Source organism: Mustela erminea, chromosome 12 (genome assembly GCF_009829155.1).
Source record: "Mustela erminea isolate mMusErm1 chromosome 12, mMusErm1.Pri, whole genome shotgun sequence".
Classification (NCBI taxonomy): Eukaryota; Metazoa; Chordata; class Mammalia; order Carnivora; family Mustelidae; genus Mustela; species Mustela erminea.
In genome coordinates, this window is record NC_045625.1 from 32,511,350 (window position 1) to 32,533,484 (window position 22,135).

Consider the following 22,135-nt stretch of genomic DNA (forward strand, 5'->3'; position numbering starts at 1 on the left):
TGTCCTCGTGGTTGTGTAACCTCAGAGAAGTGCTCTGAGCGGAGCACAGCTGGCTGTGTCCACGCAAAGGGGGTAAACCCCCCCACCACCACCGAAGTGGACGTGAGGAGAGAACCCAACAGGAAGGACTCTGCAAATCACAGAGCTGACTTGTAGGGCGGTGGCTCTGGGTGGTCCCCAGTCAACTGCTTCATGGTCACCTGGGAACTTGTTGGGAATGCTGGTTTTCAGGTGCTGCTTCTGAATTGCTAACTCAGAAACTCCAGGATGGGCCCAGTGATTGGGGGAGTGAATCAGCCTTCCAGGTGATTCTGATGCACCCTTGGGTTGAGACCTGCTGTTGGAAAGCTTCACACAGAATGTGCATGAGATATGGGCACCAGTCCTAGCGGAGAGTCTGTCTTGGGCCAGAGGGGCCTCCTCAGCCTGGGCTTTGGTGGACGGCCTGCCCTCCCTGGTCCATGGGCCCAGTCCGAACAGATGATTCAGGAGGAGCTCGGGGAGGGTGGAAGTGGGGGGACGGTGGCCTGGCTGTCCTCCCCTGGCCGCTGTTGCAGCTGCTACCTGAAGAATTGGTGAAGGCCAAGCATTATGTCCGCGTTCCTAAGCAGCGGGGCAGAGAAGCAGGAAGGGACGGCCAGTGCCCCACCCCCCGCCCATGTGCTGGGCTGGGCTGCCCAGGCAGGAGCAGGAAACAGGCAGGCTGGCCCTCAGGCGTATCTGGGGACTCAGCACAGGAATGGGTTGAGGGGGAAAAGGAGACTATTTTTTTTTTTTAATTTTTTTTTTAATTTTATTTATTTGACACAGAGAGAGAGAGATCACAGACAGAGAGGCAGGCAGAGAGAGAGGAGGAAGCAGGCTCCCTGCTGAGCAGAGAGCCCAACATGGGGCTCGATCCCAGGACCCTGGGATCATGACCCAAGCCGAAGGCAGAGGCTTAACCCACTGAGCCACCCAGGCGCCCCGAGACTATTTTTTGATGTAAAATCCTAGCTGCTGGCTAGATGTGACTTATGAGCCAGGCCTCCTGGCTCTGTGGCTCTCTCAAATTGCTGACACCTGTGGAGACAGGCCAGCCCTCGACTCCTGGCCAGCAAGCCCAAGGCTCTGCGCTCTCCCCCAGTCAGGCACGCTCTTTTCCTCCCAAGCCCAGACAAGAAAGTCCTCAGAATCTTCTTCCCCCCTCCGCCTCTTCATGCCCCACGGCTTCCCCCTCCAGCCGACTACAACCAGCCATGAAACAAGACCCACTCACCCGTTTCTTCCTTAGATACAAGCCCAAAGTTGAGGAAAGAAAATACTTCCTCTGGCCAGACATTCTAACTACCTAATAGCTGGATCCCCATTTCGTGGCAGCCGTCACGTCGCCACACCCCTGGTTTCAAACTGGCATCTTCCCGTGGTCTCAGGTGCCAAGGCCTTAGCCAGATTCGGAGCCCTCGCCGGTGCCTTGTTGGTGGGGCCCTCGCTGCTCCCTTGCCCAGACCCCAACCAGACCTGACCCCTTGTGGTTCGTTCCCTGGCTGTGTCTTTCACTTCCTCCACCTACAGCACGCACCCCCGTCCCCATCACTCTGTGCTCAGCTCACCCGACTCAGCCTTTCGGGCTGGCCTCAAACAGACCTGCCCCGAGGCTCTCACCCACTCCTGGGATTCCCACCTTCCCGCTGCAGCCTGGTCAGTCCCGTTCGCCCTGAACTGAGCTCCCTGATTCCATGTTGGCCTCTCCCATCTACCTGATCCCCCTCTAGGGCAGAAGTCCCTGCCAGGGTCATCGTCGCCTCTCCCCCATAGTGCCCAGCACAAGCCAAGCTCTGGGAGGGCTCCAGGAATGCAGGTTGGAGTCCCCCTGGGCCCCAGGGTCCCAGCAACATGGCAAGGTGGGAGCTGAGCTGTGGGCTGGAGGTGGCCCCTGCCGCTGGCAGGTGCCCATCCCAGAACGGGAGCTGGAGGGCTTCTGCTCACTGTGGAACCCTGAGCCAGGCACTCTCCCAGTCCAGGCCTCAGTGGCCCTCTCTGTCCAAAGACAGATTCAGAAGCTCTGCTGGGAGATGAATGGTGAGGAAGCAGGGGAACCTCCAGGTTGTCACCCTCCTGAAGCTGGCTTTAGAAAGTCCCCAGTGACCCTTGTCTCTTGAAACTCTCAGATAAGGAGATTGTGGGGCAATAAAGCTGCCTGAAGTTTTGGTCTGGGCCTGACTTAGGGGAATAAACAGGAAGAAGCCGGGTTCTTTCTCTCTAGAGGAGCAAGGCAAGAAGGGCCCCAGGCCTCCAAGGACTAGGACAGCTGATAGGTAGCTCGTCCCTCCCAGTCCGGGTTTTGGTGCCTGTGGGCTGCAGAGCTTTAGTGGGCCGTCCTAACAGTCGGGCAAGGTAAGAGTATTACCTGCCTGAGAAAATGAAACCTTAGAGGGGATGGAGATTTGCCCAAGGTCAGGGAGCAGACTGGTGACAGAATCAGGGCTCTCCCACCTGACCAGCATACCAACTAGGAAAATTACAGGCTCAGCGCACCCCCCGCCCTGCCCACCGTTCCTCGTGTCCAGAGAGGGGTTCAGGAGAGGCTCATGGTGTGAGTGGAAGCTAGTCCAGGAGCCAGGTGGGTCCCCCTGCACCGTGCCCCCCACCCCCGCCCCGGTACCTGCTTATGGGATCTGGCCTGTGTGTGGGCAAAGCAGAGGGGAGAACCATTCGGACTTGGCAGTCTGATGGCCGGATGGCTGGAAGGCTGGACGGAGGGAGCAGGCAGGAGCGTAGGCAGCAGGACCAGGGGAGGGAAGAATACAACCACAGCGGAGCTCTTTCTTGGTACCAGAGGTTTGCAAGGTATTTTACAGCTGTTACCTTGTTCAATCCCTGGTAAGCCTCCCATGAGGTAGATCATAGGCTACCCTTTTACCCATGCAGATGCTGAGACCCAGAGACAGGTTGAGGTCCAGAATTTGAACCTGATTCTCCTCTCTTCATGCTCTAGGCTGCTTCAGAGAATAGAGAGTGCTCTGGCTGGTGAGCTGGTGGTGGTTCTATTGGGCCCAGGAAGGTGGAGGGAGACAAGGAGCATCCTAGGAGCCCAGTTAAGTACTTAACGTGGGCTGATTTGCTTCCAGGCAGAGAGAAGGGGACATGAGCAAAGATGGTGTGCCTGGGGAAAACACGGTGCTTTGAGGGAAAGGCAGATAAACCATTTCGGCTAAAGGTTGAGTTTGTGGAGATGAGATGTGGCCGGTGGAGTGTGGGGCCCCACACCCCAAATCCAGCAGGGGGCTTGATTCTGAGGACAGAGGGGATCTGGGGTGGTAGGTCTTAAGGGAAATGATGGTGTCTGAGTGAGGTCAGGAAAGGAGCCCTGGGCTGGGGTAGGGGCAGAAAGGGAGTGAGGCCCAGAGAAAAGGCTGGCCAGGCTTTGCAAGACTTGAGGGAGGGGTAGAGGACAGTGAGGGGCTGTGGGGCAGAGGAGGTCACGCTGTCCCTGGAGGTGCCCTGCCCCTCTTCATTGCCAGGGCTCTGGGCAGTGTCAGATGTCAGGAGGAAGCGCTCCCTTGGGCCTAATCTCATCAGGAGGAGAGAGGCATTTTCTTGGCTCTGTCTGTGACTCAAGCTGTATTTCCTGTGGGCCTGCCGGGAGGCATCTGTGCTGGACCAGAAGGACCGGAGACCTGGAAGAAGGGAGATGGGCGCAGGGGAGGGGCCCCACAGCAGAGAGAGCCTGGAGACGGGGCTGTTTTTACTTGCCAGCTGGGCTGTGCTGATGGAGGAAATCCCAAGGCTTCCCCTGTCTTGCCCAGCACCGCTCCCACCCAGAACCCACCAGGAACCCCAGCCTCCTTGACACAGGGCTGAGCGAGACGGCCGGCTTCCCCTCCGAGGGCTTTGACCCTGCCGGCGAGATGCACACATACACTCTTCAGGTTCCTCTCGACCAAGAGGGATTACTAGTTAGCTTTTCTTGAGTGCTTGTCTGCCCCCTCCACCACCGTGGTGGGCATCAGGGGTCAGAACTCTGTGCCTAGGGGGCTGCTTAGTACTTTCTGGTTTGGGATTTTTACTCAGATCTCCAAAATGCTGGGCCCTCAACACATACCTGTCACATACGACATCACGTCCTAGAGTGCAGTAAATTTGGGACCACAGCAGTCTTAACAGCAAACATGTGTTGACCACTAAGTATGCACCCAACATCACTCCATATGCTGTGTGGATTATCTTATTTAATTGTCCGGGGAGCCCCGTGAAAGAGTGTGGACCCAGGACTCAACAGTTTGGCTTCAAATGTCAAGCTCAGCCACCTACTAGCTGTGTGATTTTGGACAAGCTGCTTAACCTCTCTGGGCCCCCAGCTTTCTCCTCTGTAAAAATGGGATAATAACAGGGGATTGCTTTGAGGATTGAGTTAGGACACAGAGCCTACCTCGTGCAAAGTAAGCGATGCGGTAGCTGTTAGTTGTTACTGTGCCGAATTTTGCTGGTGAAGGAACAGACATGTGAAGTCACCCACCCAAAGTCACATAGGTGTGGGGGACCTACTCTGTAGTTACACTGTTAACTGGGTACCCAGTAGCCACATGTAGGGCACGTGGAACGTTGCAAAGGTGATGGAGGAGCTGCATTTTGCATTTTATTTCCTTGTACTTCATTGTGACTTTAATCTAGAAGCCACAGGGGCCCCGTGTCAGACAGAGCCGGGGTAGGGGTCCCACACCCAGTGATCTGATGTCCCTTATGCTCATGTGCCTTCAGAGTCGCAGCCCGTGGCCCCGTGCTTTAGCAGGCTAAGATCACGCCATCTCCCAACTTCCTGCCCTCGGCCATGTCCCTGGGTGGCGTCCACAGGCGCAGAGCAGGGACAGCACTGCCCATCCCCCGTCCCTGCACCCCGGTGTCAGCACGAGGCCTGGCCCAGAAGAAGCAGTGCACCAACAGCAGATGAAGCTTGCTGATTGAATTAAGCCAGCTTCACCTTCCTTGACAGATCTTGTGTTCTGCTTTGAAAGTGCCGTGCTCTGGTTCAGGATGTTCGGCCTCAATGAGCAGGTTGCCAGAGTCAAGGTTACAAGTGACTCAGAATCGTTGTTTGTGAATCAGATAAGAGTTTTCTGGAAACCCCTGAGGTTGGTGAGGTGCCCAACTTGCCCCTGTTTGCCCAGGACTTTCCCAGGCATTTTCCATTTTAGCATCAGGAGTACGTCCCCCAACTCTTCTCCCCACATCCCGGGCAAGCCAGGACACGTGATCCCCCTGCTTCTGTGGAGAGCGACGAGGTCTCTTCTCGCTCTGAAGGAAGGAAGAAAACAGCCAGTGGGGTGAGACCCTGAGGCCCCAGGTCCCTGGCTCCCGCTGTGTCACTGCAGATCCTGTTGCTGGCCCGTGGAAGGCAAAAATAGAGATTATGCCAAGAAGTGACAAATAAACCAGGGCCTGGCCTCAGATGAGCAGAAACTCGTGAGCAGAAACTGTGGATAAAATTCTCACTAGCAGGAGGTCACTAAGACCTGTGGTTTCTTCTTTCTGCCTGGTGAGAAAGGAAGCCTCCTTGGGAATGACTGGTTAAGCAGAGACACGTGTCGACAGCAGGGTGCCTGAACCTCACTTGGGCCTTGCTTCCTGATCCAGGTGTCCTGCCTCCTTCAGGCGTGAATCAGAGGCCCTGATAAGGATTCAGGATGAAAGAGAAAGAAGATTTCCTGTCAAGTTTGGAGTCAAGGTCAGGATAAGCTCTATGATGGATAATAGTTTGGTCAGGAATTGGAGTCAAGGTGAGGGACCCACCCATAATTAGGTGTTTGTTAACTCTTGGTCTTTGTAGATCACCTTCAGAGACTTCAGAGTAGTCTTTTTTCTTTTTCTTTCTCTTTTTTTTTTTTTTAAAGATTTTGATTTTTATTTATTTGACAGAGATCACAAGTAGGCAGAGAGACAGTCAGAGAGAGAGGAGGAAGTAGGCTCCCCACTGAGCAGAGAGCCCGATGCAGGGCTTGATCCCAGGACCCTGAGATCAGGACCTGAGCCGTAGGCAGAGGCTTTAACCCACTGAGCCAACCAGGCACCCCTTTTTGCATTTTTTTAAGCCTAGGAAACCATGGTTCTAGTTCCCCTCTGTTAACTGCATTGACCTAAGCATGGTGATTTTTGACCTCCCAAGGCACAAACACAGGGCAGGTCTTAAGAGAACAAATAACACTGCAAATCTTCCATGAGGAACCACAAGCTTACAAAGGGATCATAGTAACCAGCAGCACCAGACCCCTACCCTCGCCTGAGTCTAATGCTAAATTAGGTCAAGTCACGCTCTCCCTGAGGCCAGGAACAGGCAATTAAAGAATAATCCATAATGCTAGTTTGTGCCACACCCAGCTCACCCCGCAGCTAACCCTTGTCCTGCAGTGAGACCTGGTTGGGCTGGGAAGACAGGCCTTGGGGGGCCCAGTGGGAAAGGGGTGTGTGTGTGTGTATGTGTGTGTGTGTGTGTGTGTCACACTCGTCAGAGAGGAAGGTGTAGCAGGAAGAGGGGCCTCTGAGGCAAGCCTTGGCTTCTGCTTCCCACCTCCCATTGCTCCTGTTAGTGTGATCTTGGTCAAGGCACTTCCCCGGCACCTCAGTTTTGCCCTCAAGTGGGACAAGACCCTGCACCTACCTGGCAGGGGAGCTGGAAGGGATGGGACAGGCAGCAAGCCATTCTCTCAGGCATTAAGAAATAAACTCAATGGGATGTTAAAACCCAGAGATGACTAATCTTTTGGTGGGGGGGGGGCAGGGAATTTGCAGCCCACAAAGCCTAATCCCGTGGCATCAGGCCTGCTAAACACGCATGGGGATAGCAGCCACACAAGCCACCCCCCCCATACACTTTGTGCCCCAGTGAGCCAGCCTGCCACACCTAAGGAAGGCATGCTGTGGCTTTGATGTGGGCCCACTGGATGGCACCAGGCAGGACGGGACTGGTGGCATGGGCTAAACCTGGCCCAGATAGGCCGTTCTGGCCCAGCCCATGGGCGAGGGCCCTCCAGGTCCCAAGGGCCCACTGCAGTCCACATTTCCAGGCAAGTGCCTGCTTGTGGGGGAAATAAAATCCATTCTCTGAAATGCTGAGTCCCTAAATTCATTTATGCACAGATAACACCCATGCACGCCCAGATGCACCGAACACCCAAAGAGATGCTCATGTGCTTGCACACCCGTGCCTATGGTGAATGCTGCACTCATGCACGCATTTGCACACAGCACACATTTGCACAGACTTCACCCACGTATATGGGTGCACACTCCCATACTGCGGGCAGAGGGAGACACGGCCAGGCTTGGCCCCATGCCCCACTTCTGCATGTTTCCGTCTGAGGCAACAGGTCTGGAAGAACTTTGCCAGGGGAGATAAGGCGCCCGGGGTGGGGTAGGGTGGTGTAGAGTGGGGAGTGGAGTTGGGGGCAAGGGGACAGAAGGTCGTGAACACAGTTTTAGCTTTCTGTCACTGTTCCACAGTTACTGGCTTCAACAGTGGAAGCAAAGAGCCCTCTTTCCAGAAGGTGTCCGCATAGTTTCCTGAGCCTTACTTTTCTGTAAAGTGGTGGTGAGAACGGTTGTGATGCCTCTGCTTCCGGGCTGAGGCGAGATCAAGCATGGGATGGGTAGGAACGAGACTCCTCATCACCGTCATTATCTGCGGGAACCTGGAGCTGGAGGCTCGGGGGCTGGGGGGCTCGCTTCAGCCCTCAGCTCCAGCTTGCTCGCTGTGTGACCTCGCGTGGTGGGTTCTCCTTTGCTTCTCTGCCTCAACTTCTCTGCCTCTGTACTGGGGAGCAAGGTAGCAGCTACCTGTTAAGTCCATACAGGGAAGCATGGGGAATGCCACCTGGCACGTAGCAAGCACCCTGAAAACTGTGAGTTGTCATTGCCGTGGAGTGGCTGAGCTGAAGGAGAGTCCTTGCCCGGGCCTCTTGAGGCCTCCTGACCCTGACCCTGACCCTGGGCAGGGAGCCATCCCTCAAGTGTGGGGCCGAGCGCCGGGCTGTGAAGGGAGAGCACCAGGGGTGGCAGGAGGGCCCCAGACGGGTGATGCCGCTCAGGTCAAGGTGATTTCTGCAGCCACCACCGGCCCTCTTACCCCACTGCCCACAGCACTTGACACAAACGCCAGTTTATCCCCCCCGCCTTGCTTTTCCACTGACCTGTCCCCCTTCTCGGTCCCCTCTGCCCTGCTTCAGCCCCGGTGATCCTCACCTCTCACCTGTTCCGTGCTGTCTTGCTCTTGGCAATCAAGGGAATCACCCAAAAGTGAGCTCAGCTCCTCGGCACCTGTTGGAATCCCTGCAGCAGCTCTGCCTTGCCCTGAGAGTTTAAGTCCTTTTCCATGGCTCCTGAGATGATGTGGGTCCTGCCTCCCTGGCCACCTCTCCCCCTGGGTTCCTGTGCTCCAGCCACACTGAGCATAGGTGGCCATCACCAGGCTACCACTGGTTGGGGCTGCTCGGGGCAGGGTGTTGGGACCGATAGACTGCCCTCGGGGACAAACAGCCCCACTTGCTCAGTGGTTCACTCTGCCGGTTTATGTCTCTGTCACACCGTATGTTCAACATTTGCGGCTGCTGAAGGTGAGGCAGAGTTGGGGGACCTGGAGCTGAGCCTGCTGACTTGCCCGCTGCTTTCCTACCCCGAGCCCCGGCCCAAGGCAGCTCCTCAGCTGCTGTTCTTTTGTAAGAAGGTGCCCAGGACCCATTTCCCTCAGGACGCAGGGCAGAGAAAAGACGGGCTACGCCTAGCATGTGTCTTATATCTTCCACACACTGATTAAATCCCTTTCCAACTCGGTTTCCCTTATCGAATTGGCCACTAGGAGGCTCAGACCCACGTCGGAGGAGCACCTCCACTGTGTGGAGGACCTGACAGCACACATTCAGTAGCTCAGCTCCCCCGAATCTCGGGTGATCTCTTTGTTCCTGCATTTTCCCTCTGTCCCCATTGCCTCGCCGTGGCTTTTCCCTGTGCTTCTATCTTGCGTGCTCTCCACTTCTGTAAGGCTTCTTACATCCTTTCTGGGACCAGATGGACGTCAATTAGTCTCTCCCTGCATTCTGGGCGGCTTCTTGGGGCTCTAGCGAATGTATCTCCTGAAAAGAGTTGAAATGTCTGAGCTACGCAGGACAGATCTGTCCCAGGAGGCTGGTGGGCTTCCTGTGGAGGGTTTGGCTCACATGTCAGACCCCCAGTCACTGTGACCTCTTTTTTTTTTTTTTAAGATTTTATTTATTTATTTACTTTTTAACAGAGAAAGAGATCTCAAGTAGGCAGAGAGACAGGCAGAGAGAAAGGGGGAAACAGTCTCCCCACTGAGCAGAGAGCCCGACATGGGGTTCAATCCCAGGACCCTGAGATCATGACCTGAGCTGAAGGCAGAGGTTTAACCCATTGAGCCACCCAGGCACCCCCACTGTGACCTCTTGATGTCAACAGTTTAATCTTGTGCCTTTGAACTTAACCACAGAGCAGATGCCTTCTTTGTGCTAACCCTAGGGGTGCCCAGCCAACCATGCCTGCCCTTGGGAATTTCCTAGAAACTGGGGGTGAGCAGAGCTCTGTGCTGGGCACTCCTGCAGCAGAGCTCCAGGCCTTTCTCTGAAGAACCTGCCAGTGGCAGAGTAGGTGACCCCTGACACCAGACGCAGGAATCAGGGCAGGCAGTGTCAGGGGCCTGAGGGCAGGCAGGAGACACAGCTGGTGGGGGTAGAAGAGAGGAGAGGACCGGGGCTCTGCTACCTGAGGTAGCAAGGAAGACTCTGGAGGAGGGCCCTGGGTGCTGGAGAAGGGGGGGTTCGGACTTGTGGAGATGGGTGCAGGGATTACTGGGAAGGGCAGGCCAAGCAGAGGGGGAAGACAAGGGACTGGAAATGCAAGAGCAGGTACAAAGGAAGCTGGAAGGTTCTTTATCTAGAAAGTACATTTTAAAAGATGAGCAAGAAAAGGTGCATCTTGAAATATCGGAGGGGAACCTCACTGGAAGGCCTTGAGTGCCAGGCTGGCTTTGGCCTTTGTAGGGCGGTAGTCAGTCCAGAGTGACCAAGGGTGACCTCAGGTAGGGGAGGAGGGTGAGGAATACAGCTAGGCTTGGGGTCCAGAAGGCTCTCTCTGGCCTAGATGAGGAGCGTGGATGGGCAGACCCAGTGGGGCCAGAGCCTGGGGTCAGGGGTTTGACCCAGGCGCAGCAGGGCTGGAAGGCCACATGTGTTTGGCCACTCATGAAGCTGAGACCCTTTTCTGCCATCCATGACCTAGCCTTGCTCACCCCTCTGGCTTGTGCTCTCTTCACTCCCATCGTCCCATATCCATGTTTATTTGTGTGTATGCATATATATATATATTTTTTTCTTTCTCATATTTCCTTGCTAATATTATAAAACCACCTGTCATTCCTCAAACATTCCATGTTTGCTTCTATCTCAGGGCCTTTGCTCAGGCTGTTCCATGTGCCTGGGACATTTTCCCCCAACCTTACCTTTTTCACCGCCAACGTGGCCAACTCCTACTCATCCTTCGAATCACAACTCACTTGTCACTTCCTCTGGGAAGCCCTCCCAGACTGTCATGTACTAACCTTTATTATTATCTGTAGTACCCTGGATCCCAGTGGCCCATCTTCCCACAGGATTCTTCACTCCCTAAGGCGGGCTCAGGCTTACTCTCTCCAAATCCCCAGTGCCAGGTACAGGGCCTCGTCACACAGTGGCGCTCAGTAACTAGAGTGAACAAATGCAGGGCCGAATGAGGAGGCTAGGGAAGCTCAAGATGCCTGGATGATAATCGTAGTAGTAATTATGACTGTAGATCAAGGAACCTATGATTTGGTCCTCACGACAAGTCTGTGAGAGAGATGATTTTGTGATCCCCATTTTACAGATGGGAAAACTGAGGCCGAAGAAGTTAAGTCACTTGCTCACCCAGCTGGTAAGAGGCAAAGCTGGAATTGGAGCCCAGGCAGGCTGGGTCCAGAGGACACAATGTGACCCACATCGCTGGGCTGGAGTGGGGTGGGCCGATAGGAAATGGGAGTTTTCTCTCTGGGGTTTCTGCCCTTTGGATCGGCAGGTGAAGAGATGACAAGCAAACAGGTCAGAGATAATCATACACCATCTCATTAGAGCCACAGAAGTCACCACAATGACATCCTGTTCATTTGCTTGCCCTTGATAGCGCCCTGTCCACATAGAGCCGACTGCTGCCCTGGTCCTGCCCTCTCCAGAGGGGCTCCCCAGGTGTCCTGCTGTCAGCGCCACGAGCCTCACGCCCCGCCTTGTCCCGTTCGTTTCCCACAGATGTCATGGCATTCCCAGTACCGGAGCTCCAAGTTTCGCCACGTCTTTGGCAAACCAGCCAGCAAGGAGAACTGCTACGACTCGGTGCCCATCACCCACAGCGTCCAAGACAATCACTTCTGCGCCGTGAACCCCTGTTTCATTGCAGTCGTGACTGAGTGCTCCTGTGGGGGGGCCTTCTTCGTCATTCCCTTGAACCAGGTAAGGCCACCGGCTAAGCTTCGGGCCCACACAGCCCTCTGGAGATGGTGTAGACAGCGGAAGTAGAAAGAGCCTGGGTTTCTGGTCTCACGTGTGGCTTCAGATCCTAACCTTGCCTCTTACCAGCCATGTGACCTTGAGTTCTTTCACTTCTTTGAGCCTTGGTTTCCTCATTGGGAAAAAAAGATACGTATCCTGGGATTTCTGCTTTTAGCAGTTGCCTAGCTACTCCCAAGACCTGTCTTCCACCCCACAGCAAAATAGCTCATTCCCGAATCAGATATAATTTGTAATGCATTGCCGGGCTTACAAGATGTTGGGGAAATGGCCAAAGCCACCTCCCCTCCCCAACAAAAAGAAGCAAATCTTGAGTCAACAGTCTGAGAGAGGGAAGCGGGAAGCGAACAGAAAGCAGTAGCTTGTCCTGTAGGCAAAGGTTACCAGTATAGGTTACACTATATGCAATTGCTGATGTTTCACAGTTTTTTTTTTTAACCCCAAAGGGGTAGTTTCATATAACTTAACCTAACAGCAGACCTTTTCAGGATCCAACCGAGCCTGAGTCGGCTCAAGGCAGAACGTCCAAAGAGACTAGCGGGATGCTGGCTACTAGTGCCTCTGGTTCCCAGCAGAGCCAGACAGCAAGTGTCCCCAGAGGAAAGCATCCCCTATGTGGACAGAACTCCTACAGAGTGAGGTCAGGCATGTGAGCCACCATGAATTAGAGTCAGCTGAAACAAGGAACAACAGGCTTAGATACCCTGTCCCGTGCCCCCCGATGAAGGACTTCAGAAGTTAAAATCATAAATACAAAATAGAATCTCATACACTGGGTTTTCTGGTCCAAATGGAACTGAATTAGAAATCAGTTACAAGGGGCGCCTGGGTGGCTCAGTTGGTTAAGCGACTGCCTTTGGCTCAGGTCATGATCCCAGAGTCCTGGGATCGAGTCCCGCATCGGGCTCTCTGCTCCATGGGGAGTCTGCTCCCTCTGACCTTCTCCCCTCTCATGCTCTCTCTCACTGTCTCTCTCTCAAATAAATAAATAAAATCTTTAAAAAAAAAATCAGTTACAAAAGATAAATCTTAAATCCCCCTTGAGGAGTATCTCACCAGCAGCCCACAATGAGATACCACCACGACCACCAGATCGGGGAACATGTGAGGAGCTAGGAATCGTGAGTGGTGGTGAAGATGCAGAGCTCGTAAACTCTCAGATGCTTCTGGGGACAGGGTGAACTGTCACCTGTGTTTTGGAAACACATGTGGCAGTTTCTAGTAGAGAGGAAAATACACACACCCTGCGACCCCGAGATTCTGCTGCGAGGTATGTCCACGCGGTGTTTCTGTGCACCAGGACACAGTGACGACACTGTGCGTAGCATTGTGGTTCATATTGTCACCGAACTGCAAAAACTCAAATGTCCGAAGTATTACATAAATAAGTCGCGATGTATCCATACTAGGGAACGTACATAATCATGAAAAAGAAACAACATACATACATGCCACAACATGGATGAATCTTTTTTCTTTTAAAGATTTTATTTATTTATTTGACAGGGAGAGAGAGATTACGAGTAGACAGAGAGACAGGCGGGGGCGGGAGGGGGGAAGCAGACTCCCCGCTGAGCAGAAAGCCCGATGTGGGGCTCGATCCCAGGATCCTGAGATCATGACCCAAGCTGAAGACAGAGGCTTAAATGACTGAGCCACCCAGGCACCATTTTTTTTAAAGATTTATCTATTTTTTTAGTTTTGTTTTTATTTATTTTTTAAAAAATATTTATTTATTTATTTATTTGACAGACAAAGATCACATGTAGGCAGAGAGGCAGGCAGAGAGAGAGGGGGAAGCAGGCTTCCTGCTTAGCAGAGAGCCGGATACGGGGCTCGATCCCAGGACCTTGAGACCATGACCTGAGCTGAAGGCAGAGGCTTAACCCACTCAGCCACCCAGGTGCCCCAAGATTTATCTATTTTAGAGAGAGAGAGCAGGAGGAGGAGCAGAGGGAGAGAGAATCTCAAGCAGACTCCTCACTGAGCACGCACGGCTCCCCACATGGAGCCCGACACGGGGCTCGATCTCATGATGCTGAGATCAGACCTGAGCTGAAGCCAAGAGTCAGGACGCTCCGCCAACTGCACCACCCAGGTGCCCCAACATGGGTGAACCCTAATGACAGTTTTGAGGGAAAGATACCAAACAAATTATAAACTGTCTCCTTCTGTTTATGTAAAGATAGATAGAGGCTAAATTAAACTCTACCTTAAGGGATGTATAAGTAAGTAGAAAAACTTTAAGAGCAAGCAAGAGACTGTCCAGAAAACCAGGATAACTATCACCACCTGAGGGAGGGGGGAGTTATGATTGGAAAGGGTCCCATGGTGGGGGGGTGGGGGGTCTCTTTTGTGTTGCTCATAATAGTTCACGTCTTAGCCTGAGAGGGTGGCAGATATATGGGTAATTTATTTTCCAGCAATTCATTAAGCTGAACACTTATATTTTATGCCTTTTTTATATGCTACATTTCACAAATCGCATACATAAAGATGATACTGTAGAGTTCATGTGATTTTACAGGCCATTGCTGTATAACGTCCAAGGAACTGATCATTTCAATCTTTCGTAAACATTTCTAGAGAATAGGAAAAGAGGGATGGCTCCCCTCCTTGTTCTGTGAGCCAGTGTGACCTTGATTCCAAAACCAAGGAGACAACAAGAAAGGAAAATGACAGGCCAGCCTTACTCAAGATGTATGTAAAATGGCTAGCAAACCGAATCTAGCGGTGAATTTTAAAAAAGATATATTCTAACCACGTTGGATTTATTCCAGAAACTCAGGACAGTTTAATATTAATAAATCTATAAATGTAAATCATTATATTAACAAAGGAAAGGAGAAAGCCGAATGGTCATCTCCATAAATACAGGAAAAAAGCATTAGTAAAGCTCAGTAACCTGTACAGTAATCTGTAATCATTCCTGATACAGATTCTTAGCAAACAAGGAAAAGAGAATTTCACTAACATAAGAAATAGAAGTTTTAAAACCTTTTGTTTAGATTCACCACTTGCTAACATTCTGCCAGTTTTACTTTTTATCTCTTGTATATCTTTCTCTCTGTATGCATATGTATAGAAATTTTGTTTCTGGCCCAGAATCCAGCTGAGAATCATTCATTATATTTAGTTGTCAAATCTCTTTACTTTATTTCATGATACTGACATTTTTAAGGAGCTGAAGGACAGCTATTTTGCAGAACATTTTAAAATTTGGATTTTTGACATTTTTGTCCTCATGATGAGATATATAATATACATTTGGGGCAAGAATGTTAAACAAATGACACTGTATCCTCAGTTGATTACATTGTGTGACATGTCAGTTTGTCCTATTATTGGTAATAATGGTGATATTTGATCTCTTTGTTAATGTGGTGCAAACATTCATAAAGGTGGAATGTTAGAAATAGCCATTTAGGGATGCCTGGGTGGCTCCGGCGTTAAACATCTGCCTTTGGCTCAGGTCATGATCCTAGGGTCCTGGGATCGAGCCCCGCATGGGCTTCCTACTCAGCGGGCAGCCTCCTTCTCCCTCTCCGGCTCCCCCTGCTTGTGTTTCCTCTCTTGCTGTGTCTCTCTCTGTCAAATAAATAAATAAAACCTTAAAAAAAAAAAAAAAAAGAAGAAAAAGAAATATCCCTTTAAAATCAGTAATGAGTGTAATGGGTCATGCTAGCTGGCACCATAGAGCTGAAACACAAGTTAAAGATGTAAGGATTAAAAAGGAAGACATAAAACCACTCTTATTTATAGATTGATTGCATACATAGAAACTCCCCCCAAAATCTGTGGTCAAATTATTAGAAAAATAGTAAAAGGGGTGCCTGGGTGGCTCAGTTGGTTAAAGCCTCTGCCTTCAGCTCAGGTCATGGTCTCAGGGTCCTGGGATCAAGCCCCGCATCAGGCTCTCTGCTCAGCAGGGAGCCTGCTTCCTCCTCTCCCTCTCTGCCTGCTTCTCTGCCTACTTGTGATCTCTGTCTGTCAAATAAATAAATAAAATCTTAAAAAAAAATAGAGCGTTTGGAAGGTGGCTGGGTGCAAAAAGTCAGGATACAAAAATGAATTGCATATTTGTATATCTAGAACACTTAGAATTTGTAAACATTTGCAGTGAAATAAAAGAAGATTGGATATGGAGGAATAAACAAGGCTTAAAAGGAGAAAATTACAGAGCATTCTTGAAAGACCAGTGTTAAAGGTTAATATATGCTTCTACCTGTGATGAATTCAGCTGCTCATTTCACTGCTCTGGCCATTACCTTTATGATAGCCTAAAATCTTTGCTAATTTGATAGAGGAAAGAGAATATCTTGTTTTAACTTATGACATTTTTTTAAAAAGATGAAAACCAAACATTTTCCCACACATTTGCCAATTAGTCATTTCCTTTGTGACTAGTCTCTGTTGATTTACTTAGGGGCAAGACTTACTGATCTCATTCATTTGTATGTACTTAACTTTAGATCAGAGATATTAATCCTTTGCCTGCCATTCTTCTAATAAATACCATTTTTTGTCTGTTGTTAAAAAAAAAAAAGACCGATGTTAAAGATGACCCAAGTAAATGGAAATATGTACCATGTTCATGAATAGCCTCTCTTTCTCCCCCTCCTAAATCTCCCCAACATTCTCCTTTGTAGGATGTATTCCACAGCGTATTCCTTTCTTAGGACACCATAATGTGATTACTTCGCATTTGTGTTCTTCTGCTAGTACCTCCTAACCTACTTGCAATAGTTGGGGGTTGGGGAGACAACTGGTACTTCGTGTGTGTGTGTGTGTGTGTGTGTGTGTGTGTGTATCTCACATTTTAGGCATGCGGTTAGTGCTCATAAATTTTCATTGATTGAACAAATTACCCAGGGATTACTCATCCAAATAAATACAGAGAACATCACTGGCAAAGGGAATGTCACCAGCCAAGGTGTGGAGGTGAGACTGTACAGATGCCCAAGACAGTAATGCAGAGAACGGTCTGGCTGGAACAGATGAATGCTCTGTGTCGAAGGTGAGGAAGGGAAGTACCTTGAGGAAGTTGATTTGGGCCAGATGAGAAGGGTCTTGAATGCCAGGCTGAGAAGTGTAAACAGTATTCTAGAGCTGAGGTTTTTCAAGCTGGGGAGGGACAAGTGTAAAATGGGATTTCTGCAAAGACTTGAACTTGAAGATCAGAGTTCAGAGGTTCCCTGGAGATGACCCATTTGACTTGTTTCTCCCATGCTTTGGGAGCTTTTAGAAGATTCTACCCGTCAAACAGTCTATATTGGTAATTAAATAATTAGTGTATTTTTCAGATTTTTATTACTCAGCCTCTTTCAGAGCTATCACAATTTGTAACTCAATGAACTACGAACTATAAATAGTACTAACAACTGACTTAAGAAAAGAAGTTGCTTTGTTGAGATGGAGGGTGGACCTGGGTAGGGAAAGTGGACCTAATTTAGAAAGATAGGATGAGGGGTGCCTGGGTGTCCCAGTTGGCTGAGCATCTGCCTTCAGCTCAGGTCATGATCCCGGCATCAGGCCCTGCACTGGGCTCCCTGCTCAGCAGGGATCCAAGCGCACCAGGAGCTGGGAGCCACGAATCAGAGCTCACGCCTGCATGTCAGAACATAGATGCTGATTCAGCGGGTCCGAAGTGGGGCCAGGCACTTTGCATTCCAGCCAGCCCCAGACCTGAATTTCAAATAAACACCGAATAACTTTTTTTTTTTTTTTGCTTATTTTTTTCTTTGTACTTAAACTTTTTTGTGTTGAGAGTGTTGTAGGTTCACATGCAATTATAAGACCTAACACATAGAGCATCTGTGTACCCTCTGGCCAGTTCCCCCAATGGAAACATCTTGCAAGACTAGAGTACAGTATCCAAACCAGGATATGGACGCAGATACAGTCTAGAAGCTGAATGCTGCCTCCAGCACAAAGATCCCTCCTGCTGCTCTGCCGCCCTCCATCTCCGCCCTCTCCTTAACCCCTGACAACCACTCATCTGTTCTCTTTTTTGAGCCTTGTGCCATTTTAAGAATGTCGTGTAAATGGAACCATACAACGTGTAACCCTTTGGGCTTGACTTCTGTCACTCAGCATAATTCCCTGGAAATCCACCCAGGGATGGGTGATCTAGGATGGACCAATAGCGCCTCCTTATTCTTTTTTTTTTTAACCTTTATTTATTTTTTTTTTAAAGATTTTATTTATTTATTTGACAGACAGAGGTCACAAGTAGGCAGAGAGGCAGGCAGAGAGAGGAGGAAGCAGGCTTCCTGCTGAGCAGAGAGCCTGATGTGAGACTCGATCCCAGGACCCTGGGATCATGACCTGAGCCGAAAGCAGAGGCTTTAACCCACTGAGCCACCCAGGTGCCCCAGCGCCTCCTTTTTCTATTGCTGCGGAGTATTAAGTGGTGTGCAGACATTTGTTTGACCGGTCACCTGCCGAAGGCCACTGTGATTGTTTCCAGTTTGGGGCTGTTAGGAATAAAGCTGCCACCCAGGCACCCCGGCATCCTGTATTTTTATTCGTCAGTTCTGGCCTCCCTCCTCCCAGGGGATGCAGATGCTGCTGGTTTGCAGACTACGTTTGCAGTAGCTAAGCTCTAATCTGGTTCTTTTCATATTTACAAAAGAATTTCAAACACAAAAGTAGATAAAAGCAATCCTAGGAACCCTTGTATACCCAGATTCTAGAATTTTCAAGGCTTTGCCGCTCTTGCTTCATCCATCCTTTTTTTTTTTTTTTTCTGAAGCATTTTTTAAAGATTTTATTTATTTATTTGCTTATTTATTTAGAGCATGCAAGAGCCCAGGGAGGGGCAGAGGGAGGGGAGAGAGTGAATCGGTCAGGCAGACTCCACACAGAGCCCGACAATGTGGGGCTCCTGGGGCTCATGGGGCTTGATCCAATGACCCTGAGATCATAACCTGAACTGAAATCAAGAGTTAGCCGCTCAACTGACCAAGCCACCCAGGCGCCCCTTCCTGAAGTATTTTGAAGCAAATCCTGGACGTTTTGTCATTATACCCCCATAAACTTCAGGGTGCAGTTCTAAAAACTAGGCATATTTTCTGACAGAACCGCAGTGCCATTGATGGCAGCCCTGACAAGAGCTCTGGTGTCACCCGATTCCCAGTGCATGTGGAGATACCCTTGATTGCTTTGTAAATGCCTCTTTGTGCTTGGTTCCTTTGAATCGGCGTCCAGAGAGGTGCATGCATCACATTTGGTTGTTCTTTTCTTGGGTGAACCCATGCAGTGTGCGCGAGTAGGCGCGGAGGGGAGAGGGAGAGGACACGCTTGCTGGGCCTTTGACCCAGTGCGTCCCAGCGGACGGGCCTGCAGGGTTAGCACGGACAGTGCCTACGCTGCTGCCTTCCTTAGCCCCTTCTGCGGGAAATACTGCCCCGTCGTGCAGATGAGGATGCTGAGGCTCAGAGAAATGACATCCCAAAGGCTCCTGAGCCCTGAGGGTGCGGACCAGAACGTGGCTGAGCCCTGGGTGTGGCTGTGGGCCTCGCTCTCATTTCACTGGCCTGTGTGTGGCTTCTCGGTTTGGGCTCTGGTTTCTAGGGGCTTCTCGTCAGTTACCAGGGGTTCCATCCGAGCCAGGCACAGAAAGGTGTCGCTGAACTAGTGCCGTGAGAAGGAAGGGAGGGACAAATTAGCTGAGTATTTCATGGAGTGTGTAAGGGAGCGTCAGCGCACATGGTGTCTGGCCTTGCCATGGCGTCCTGGAGGTTATTCTCAGAAGGGCCAGGGGACTCTGCAGGCGGCCGCCTTTCCTTCACTGTGACCTAGGGCCGGCCTGTTTGGAGGGAGGCTCCCGCAGCCTGGGCAACAAGGACTGTGCTCGGGGAACAGAAGCGGCAGCGGCAGGAAGGTCTGGGGACAGGTGAGCCTGGGGCCTGGCTTGCAGCCAAGCCACCCCTGGGGGTGTGTGGGGTGGACTTTGCTGTGAGGTGTGGTGGGTGGGGAGACATGAACACAAGGGCAGGCAGAGCCCTGGGGATAGGCCCAAGGGGTGGACCTCGTCGGAGGAGGCCAGACGGACACTGTGTGCCTGGAGAAAGAGAGGAGCATTGGAGGGCCAGACGGAGTTGCTAAGCCCTCGTCAGATCATGTCACTCCCCGGCTCAGTACCCTCTGAGAGCTCCCCATTGCCTGCAGACCAATCCTGCCTTCTCATGAGCTTCTGTCTCTGGCCCAGCCATCGTGTTGAATCTCAGCCTTCCGTGGGGCGTACTTACTCCCTCCACACTCAGATTCCCCTTCTAGAAATGCAGGACTGTGGGCCAGCATGGTGTGTCGCTTTCTGTTTTGTCTTGTTTTATTTTGTTGAAAGCCTCTTCCAGTTCCAGGCAGGTCCTCGTGAAAGTGGCCCACGATGCCAGTGCTGACTGTGCCAGGAGGACAGCCGGGGCGAGCAGGCCGCGAGAGGATGTACTCCCAGGTCCCAGGGCTCCGCCGCCCTTCGCACATGACTGGGAACCCCTCTGTTCCCCAGCTGCTGCATTGTACATGGGGATTCTTCACGGGGTGGTTGGGATAAATGAAATAAAAGGAGTGAAGCGAAGCACCCAGCACAGGCCTGGCACATGGATGACTCCCTGAATTACAGTCCCTAAAGAACGGCATTTACACACCTGCTCCTTACGGGTTTGTTCACTGGAGTACAGTCTCGGCATGGCTTTATTCACCGAGGGCATCCGGGCACAATCACCCGTCAGATGTGTAGGGAGAAAGGGCAGACCCTTGCGGAACAGTTTGATGTCACACTGAGTACATCCCTGGCCCCCCGGAAGCATCCTGAGTGACAAGAACACCGGGTTGTTGTAATTCGCTCTAATAAACTTACAATGGCGAGTTTCCAGAGAGCTTGCCCTGTACTAGGCGCTGTCCTAAGTGCTTTACTTGGAGGAACTCAAGTAATCGCTCACACCCTGCGACGTCCTACTATTGCCATTTCGTAGATGGGGAAAACTGAGGCATAGAGCGCTAAGGTCACTTGCCCAAGGTCACACAGATTAGTGCCACAGCAGGGACTCAAACCCAGGAAGCTGGAGTCAGCCTGCCCACCTCACCTCTTCTACCTACCACCTCTGCCTCCCGTGTCCGCCCTGGGCAGTTGGAAGGGCCCCCAGAAGCTGTGACACTGTTGTGGGGATGGCTGCACCCAATGGCCTCACAGCTGTCCCATCCCAGCAGCTGAGCTCTGCCCCCCTCAGAGTGCCCCCACCTGTATGGCTCTGCCCTCTGTCCACTGTCCCATCCACTCCGCCTACCTCAGGGCAGCCCCACTGAGACTTGGAAGTGGCATGTCTCCAGGCTTGAGCGGCCAGCTCCTGCCCCCAAGCCCGGGCTCAGGCAGTCTGCAAGGGGAGCAGGGGTGCCCCCCTGATTTAGAGCTGAGTTCCCTGTAAATCAGAGGCCTGCCCCGGCTGACTGCTGGCCTCGTGGACTGAGAGGCGGAAGTGGCCTCCTGGTTATAAATGTCCCTGTCATGACAGGGCTTTCAGCAGCTCCGTCTCAGCCCGGGAGATGGGCTAATGAGGTCTGGTAATGTCAGACCTCAGCTCTGCCTGCAGGCAGAGCAGCCTGGGCAGAACAGGCTGCCATCCCCCGTCCTCTGAAAATGCAGAGAAGTTGCCTGCGCTGGGTCTCTGGGAGGCCTGGGAGGAGTGCTGGCCTGGCTGGGCTATGCCTGGCCTAGAAGCATCTCCCGGGTCTGCGGCACCCCCGACAAGCCTCCGTGCTGCTCTGAAGGCAGCCACATGCCTTACCAGAATCCTTCGGGACAAAAATTAGGGTAGGGCTGTGGGCCAGAGAACAACTGGGTGTGCCAGAGCAGAAGACCCAGCGTGGCTTATGCCCTTTGACCCAGGAAATGGCCTAAGAGAAGGAAGGGCTGTGTGAGGAAGGGGGCAGGACATAGACGCAGGGCTGAGAGCCCTCCCACACGGCAAGGGCAGGGCACATTCATACCTGCCAGCCCCCGCCCTGGGCTGCAGCCCCGCCCCACCCCCCACATTTCCTGGGACCCTATGCAAATCCCTCTGGGCTGGGCCCCTGAGCAAAAGCTGCTGGCCCTTATTACAAGTCTCTGAGAGCCCTTCAAGATCTGCAGGTTTAGAACACATTTTTGGCTAATCCGGGAAGGACCCATCTTTTCAGAAAGTTTGGAGTTTTGTGTTAAATACCTTTCATTTATTGCAAAATAAATGTTTTTGCAATAGTTTTATAGAAAGTTGGGAAAATTTTTTTAAAAACCACGGAAGATGATTAAACTACCCATTTTCCACCATCTGGAGGTAACCATGAGTAACCTTTCATGTTCCAGTTTATCCGATAATGCCCGGTGGAGAGTTTCCCCTCCAGTGTGGGATCCGGTCAAGGGTAAGGTGTCTACTACCCTTTCCCGAAGGGCAGGAGCTGGATTGGGCAGAGTATTTGTGAAGGGGAGCCCAGGACCACTGCTTGTGTTTGCAGAGCTACTACGATGGGTGCATAAGTCTCTATGAGCCAGGGCCTCTGTGTCTGTTTGCTAGTGTGCCAGAGGGACCTGGAGGCCTCTG

At 51.6% G+C, this 22,135-nt stretch overlaps 1 protein-coding gene across 2 annotated transcripts in view; it reads left to right on the top strand.

Annotated features, from left to right (window-relative positions):
* The window catches only part of CORO2A (coronin 2A), a 52,443-nt gene that overhangs the window by 16,938 nt on the left and 13,370 nt on the right, over positions 1-22,135 (top strand). For both annotated transcript variants that reach the window (XM_032309021.1, XM_032309022.1), the window contains exon 2: positions 11,301-11,501. In XM_032309021.1, the coding sequence (XP_032164912.1) occupies positions 11,301-11,501 (201 nt within the window). The remainder of the gene's footprint in view (positions 1-11,300; positions 11,502-22,135) is intronic.